The sequence below is a fragment of the Morone saxatilis genome, unplaced genomic scaffold, assembly GCF_004916995.1.
Source record: "Morone saxatilis isolate NCDOM2014 unplaced genomic scaffold, NCSU_SB_2.0 Contig14, whole genome shotgun sequence".
In the NCBI taxonomy this organism is placed as follows: Eukaryota; Metazoa; Chordata; class Actinopteri; family Moronidae; genus Morone; species Morone saxatilis.
The window spans coordinates 20,029,162-20,035,736 of NW_023339696.1; the positions used below are offsets into that span (position 1 = coordinate 20,029,162).

At 37.5% G+C, this 6,575-nt stretch overlaps 1 protein-coding gene across 1 annotated transcript in view; it reads left to right on the forward strand.

The window, feature by feature from the left end:
* Nucleotides 1-3,151: 3,151 nt before the first annotated feature.
* The window catches only part of apol (apolipoprotein L), an 11,209-nt gene continuing 7,785 nt past the window's right edge, over nucleotides 3,152-6,575 (forward strand). Inside the window, 2 exon segments of the mRNA XM_035655732.1 lie at nucleotides 3,152-3,700; nucleotides 5,011-5,248. Coding sequence (XP_035511625.1) covers nucleotides 3,687-3,700; nucleotides 5,011-5,248 — 252 coding nt within the window. The 5' untranslated portion in view covers nucleotides 3,152-3,686.

Here is a 6,575-nt window from a genome sequence, read left to right on the forward strand (position 1 = left end):
TATGTGCAAGATATACTGAATGTTAAATGCACTGTATGAAGATTTATTTAAAAGCTATGTTAAAATAATGAGTTGTATCTGTTTCATCAAACATACTGCAGTAAGTCTCCTGACACAACCTGCATCTGCAAATCTCTCCTGTAGCCAACACTGTCCATGCCTATTCAAATGTGGCATGACAGCTAAGCTAGCTGTCTCGCATTCCAGCTATCACTTAAATGTCATGAATCTTTTGTACATTTGTTGATAGCCCCGAGCCCTGGGTGAACGCCTCAGCCCAGAGGCTTTGTAATGATCCCCGCTGTAAATGAGATTAAAGAAATCTAGTCTGGGGTCCAGGAGGCAGCTTGTCTCAAACTGTATGTGTATATGAGGTCAGTTTGGTTCATTTGAGCTTTGCACTATGGCAGATGCACTATTGTTATTGATACAATATGTACAGAGTTGGTATCAAGTACAATCTGTTTGACTTTGAAGTTTGGGGGGGGGGAAAGAAAAAAGATGCATCGTATCCCATATTTTTAGACACTATCTTTTCGAATTGAAACAAAAATAAAGAAATTAACTAAGGCTTGTAGTTAAATTGAAATGGAAGGAAAATAAAAGTATTAAAACATGAAATCACACCTCCTACTTTTCCTATCTCACGCCTCCCTGTTTTAGAATTCATTTTTTATGGCTTTAATATGGTTAGACCTTGGAGTTTATGCTTTGGTTCCCTGCTTCTGAAAGACACTTTGGGTGTGATGACTTTATGGATTTTCCCAATTCAAATGTTCAATGTTGCCGCTCTTGTATACACTAATTTCACACATACGCTCAACTGGGTATTTCTTATAAAATGTCAATGCATTTCCGTTGATATCTGGTTTTATTAAGCTATGGTCAGCATTGCTTGAGCAATTTCTTTCATCTCCCAATGTATTTCAGCTTTCATAATTCTCAATAACTCCAGAAGTAGGAGTTAACAGCTTAACAGCTTCCAGCTCTGACATGCGTATTCTTTTTTTTAAAATTATTATATATATATATATATTCTCTCTCTCTGTCATCAGAGAGAGGGAATGAGAAGCAGCAAAGGGCCACAGGTCAGACTCGAACCCATGGCTGTTGCAGCCAGGACTCAGAATTGGTACATGAAATGCATTTTCTGAAGACAATATAAACCATTTGGTAATATTAGTAACGGACGCAGACCAAGCATCAGGCACACTACTTTTTTTTCTTTTTGAAGATGTCTTTGAATTTTACATTTTGTGGGCAAAAAAATATGTTTTGTCAGGTTTGTCCTGCAGGTGGCGCCAGAGAAAAGGTCACCTAAGGTTACCTAAACCTAAAGGGGAACCAAAACTATCAAGTCAGCAACTAAAGTGAATGCTTACATGTCTTGAATATTGTAATAATGTCACAGGAGCTACATCTTAAAGCTATTAAATTAAAGCTTTGTTCTATAAACTCGGGTAAGAGTTCAGCATGTTTATGTAAGAATGTGGTAATTACAGCCACCTTTAAGTGCACTACTGAGGTGCTTCAACATGGAAGCCTATGTGTGATTACACAGCTGTGGCCTAGACAATAACATATTGTTGTAGGTAACAATACATACATACATATTCAGTTAGGTGTGATTAATAATCGATTACAAGGCTTCCCTTATAACTTCTGCAATGTTTGGTCAGGTGTACCACAGTAGCTTGTGCTGTACTTTTTGTAACATCAGTATCCAGCTGTTATCCCTCTATTAACTATCTAGTAATTAGCTGCCAACTATTTTGTAAACTACCAAGTAACATGAGAAGCACTGTTTTTCTTTTGTCTTCTTCCAGATTGTAGAAAATTAAGTTTCGAGTGGTCTGACTATAGGCAAGCAAATGACGCCCCATGAAGATGCTTTACCACCAAATGAGAACTCTAACTGACCATCTCCACCAGCAGCATGCCTTTCTGTGCTTTGTTATCAGAGACAGAGTGGCCTGGTACAACGGTTGCTCTCATCCAACGTCTCAAAGAGCTGGAAAGAAGGCTACATCATGCCACTGTATTGTTTCACCAATATGTGCCAGACATTGTTCCTGCAACACGTGCTTTCATCACCCCAGACAACCCCTGTTTGTCTGAGGCCCATGTCAAGCATACAGATGCTAATATACAATGATGATGATTATGATTATTTCTGCTTACTGATTTTAATGAGCAATGTGAGCAAGCTTGTATGTTTTGTTATTTATTGTTCAATATGTGAGTGCGAACCGAGATTGACAATTTAGGTTGTGTGTGTGTTTTTGTCATGAGTGGTTAGGATCTAATTGATTCTGTGTTGCTGATCAGTTGACGAAAGTCTATGTTTGTTTGTTTTTAGCTGTCCTGATTGATTAAGTGAAATTCTTTATTGATCATTTACATAAAATTGCCCTTTTAGCCAGAGATGCCCCAGATACACAAATCATCAAAAGGATAAAAAAAAAAATAAGAAAGCCAACCAAAAACCAAATCCAATCAGTTGTACTCCCTCATGTGGTGTAATAACAGTATTCACTAACTTTGGTAAATTAGTTGCAGAGGTACTTTGGAACATCATTATGAATAATCCTGTGAGTTAGACACATTTTATTCTGTAAAACTCTGTCCGGACTATCTTGACCCATAAAAAATGGTTTAAACTTGCTCTTTTTGAACAATAAACACTGTTTTTGTAGAAGTTGTTGTGTCAGCAACTTTCTAAAGCCTTAGTACTCTAGGTATAGCCAGTTTGGTGAATAACCTTATAATTAACACTAACCATATTAATGTAGCTACACTATTTCTTTGTAAAAAAAAAAAATGGACATTTATAAATTAAGGTTACTGATACATTCAATTTCAGTTTGTAAAAGTGAAAATGAACATACAGCTGTGTTTACATTGCAGTACAGCTTTCCCACAATCAGTTATATGTTTTCTGCCAGTGTCACAGCACATTTGAGAAATTAATAAAAAAGTAAACAACTTAATAAAGAATCATTATACAATGACTTTACGTTAATAAGATTGTTTCCACCAACCTGTAGGCCAACATATTTTTTATTCTTTAGGAGCATAAAATTTAGACTGAATACACTACTGAACTGCTGACCACTGGAGTTCTGGCGCAAATCTCGCGAGAACGCCAAACACATGTTCTTGTATCAAAACAAACATAGACGGCAGCCTCAGCTGACGGTGCAGTTTGAGTTTAAAAGTCCCAAAAATAACGGAAAAAACGCAGAGTTTGGGTAAGATCCTCCATTCCTCCACTTCTTTTGTCTGTAAGGGCGCGTCTACCTCAGGAGACACAGAAATAACCCCATCAGTCACCATCAACGTCTATATTTCCGATAGTCGTTGAAGGAAACACCAGGAAACAAGCAAAGGCGTGTCGTCGATACTGTGCTGTTATAAAAGTCAGTTGATAAAACTCAGCGAGTGAGCTGAGCACAGGAATGGGTGTGTTGGTGACGTGGAGAAAGGGAAACGAAACCAAACACACTTGTGCATACTTACCTACCGAAGTTTTGTCAATAATCAACAATTGTTGATTGAGGTATATCAGCAGATTCAGGCTAAAACATGTTTTGATGATCTTTGCCACAATAAACAAACCAGATTTCCAATCTTGATTGGATTTATTTCTATAAAGATCTGAAGACAACATACCGAGAGGAGGAAACATGTCTACAGCCAGGTAAGGAGTTTGTACCTTTGGGCTGCACAGAAAATGAGAGAAAAGCTAATAGTAACTGCAAAGTGTTACATAAGGTTGTGGACAGATATTGGGATGTCAGAAACTCCAATAAATAACACAATAACTTATTGTTATGATATTCAGTAAATCGGACATTTTAGTGTGTTTTGTAACCCTCGGTGCACACTTACATAGGCCTACCTGATCCTAGAAATGAATGTATCTTAAAAACAATGGCAACAAAAAAGAGAAATAAGCAGCTCTTAGCTTTGGTTATGTCAGTAATGGCAATAATTCATCGTTGTGAAATAATTTCAGTTTTAAATCCATTATATTGCAAACTACTGTGCCCAAAGAACATGTGGAACAGTATTTAATGAGCATTAAACTCATTAAACCTGTTGCTCCACTCAGTTTGAGACACCATGTGTGCTCTGGCGACATCTGCTGGTCAGATCTTGTAAACGCAACGATTACTAAAACTCACATGCATTGAACCATTGTTCCAAACCTTTGTGGTCTGTGGATCCTAAAACAAAGAAATGTTACTAGTTGGAAATCACTATAAGATAGATAGATCGGAATTTATTCCATTTTATGTTACATATTCTATTTTATGTAAATAGAAAGGACAATAAAGTAATCTGAATAATTACATACCATTTGTATCAATATTCTACAAGTCAAACAGCAAAGATTAGATGATTTAAAAAAAAATTAATTCAATATTTAAAGTATTTTTACTGCTCTTCCATCCTGTCAATCATTTCACAACTCCTCTCTCTTGTGACCTCTTGGAGGGATTCTGACCCCCAGGTTGGGAACTACTGATGTATGTAATATGCCTTCATATGTAGGTGGGCTTTGTGGTTTGAATCCGTAATTTATCATTTGTTTATGAATACAGTTGGCTATGTATGACAATTAGTTTATCTTAAATACAGTATTTATGTCCTTTTTGTGCACCCTTTTTGGTCTGGAATGAGCCAAAAGTGAACACAAAATGTGTACCAGATGCATAAAACAGCAAACACTGGGACACTGTGTGTTTTGTTTCTCTTTGTGCTCATTTTTGTCTCTTTGTACCTCCCCAATCATTTTGTTTTTCTTTTTAGATGTTTATGCATTTCTCTGTGGTCATTTTGTGTCTCTTCATAGTCGATTTATGTCCTTTTGCATCTCTTTGTAGACGTTCTGTATCTTTATCTATGTAGTTTTTCAGTCTTGCAATGTGAGACTAACTGTGAGACACAATATTGTCCAGAATTTTTTTTGAAATCTCACAAACAGGATGTCGTCTTGTCTTCCAGAAAAGAGCTACAGGAGGCCTTGTGCCGCTACACCGCAGATACTCTCATCTACATTGACACTGTGAGAGGATTCTGTGAGAGGATCTCTAAATGGATGATTGGGAGGGAGTCAGAGTTGGACATGATGAGGGACATCAAGGACAGGGCTGACCAAATTGTCCTGAACATTGACCATGTAAGCAAGTCAGAGACCAAAGCTAAAGCCTTTTGGGAATATATGAAGAGCAAGGTGACCCAGGTGACTGCAGACAGGAGCTGAGAGAAGGAGCTGCGGCTGCATCCGATAGAACTACAAAGCGAACAAACCTCATAGGCAGGGACACTGGAGAAATGCTGGAACATCGCTTACTCTGATGATTAGTCGGAGAAGCTGCAAGCACCCATCAACCTTAAATGTGTTCATCAAGAGCACCAGAGATTTGAATCTACCAGAACCGGCAGATCAGCTGAAACACTGTCACAGGTTGTTCCATGCTGCCAATCGCCAATCTGCACAGACTTCATCCACCTCAGAGTATTAAATACAGAGATGCAAAGTGTCTTCTTCCCTTTCACCAACGACATATCAGACACACAAATGCTGGACTCCACCACCCAACACCCCTCAAATCCATCACTTAAAGTGCTCCAAAGCCATAATACAGATGAGAAACACATACATATCAGAACCACAAGAAATCTGCGGAGAAGCTGGAAAGTAAACCTTTCAAAATGTATTCACATATATTATGCAAATAAAAAAACTCTATTTTAGGAACAGTAAATGTAAAATGTAAATGATGTCTTATCCACCAGCTCTTTTGATGAGTTCTAGAATCCTGACACGACTACTTATAGAAAAAAAAAACTAGTATCAGACCTCGATCTGTTTGATTTGTCCGAAGATGGATCATACCAATGATGCTGTATCACATTATCAGCTTGATGAATATCAGTTAAGCACATTAAACTCAAGATGAAGACATTGTCAAAAATCATTCCTGCCTGCATTTGGACAGGCTGATGTTAGCCTTTAGACTCAGAGCATTAACTTTAAGTATTAGTGATTAAAGATAGTACTGCAAACTACCCATCCTATATAAACATTTGCACACATGAGGCGATATTCACAGCAGGAATCTAAACATCGCCCACTAAAATTATAGTAATTTATATCTACATTTTATGAAATATATATACAGTGACGCAAACATATTTAATTGCTATCATTTATAAGCATACATGAAAATTGTTTGTTCCTAAAACAATTTATCCTTTGAAGAAGTAACCACCCTCTTATTAGGAACATCAAGATGTCTATATCTATATTCTATTCTCTAACTTTTTACTCCATTTTTCATCACATAAATTCAGGAATAGACCAACAAAAACTTGCCAAACGCGAGCATGGTGTACATTTTACAGGACACCGCAAAATCAACTGTTGCTTCACATGGTTCACAGAGCGAAATGCCCGGATGCTGGCAGTTTCTAACGACCTTGAGAGAAGTTTGCAACGACCCCTCTCTCTCTCTCGCGCGCCCCTACCTTAGACAGGGATGAATTAAAGGGAATCTTCTCTCCTT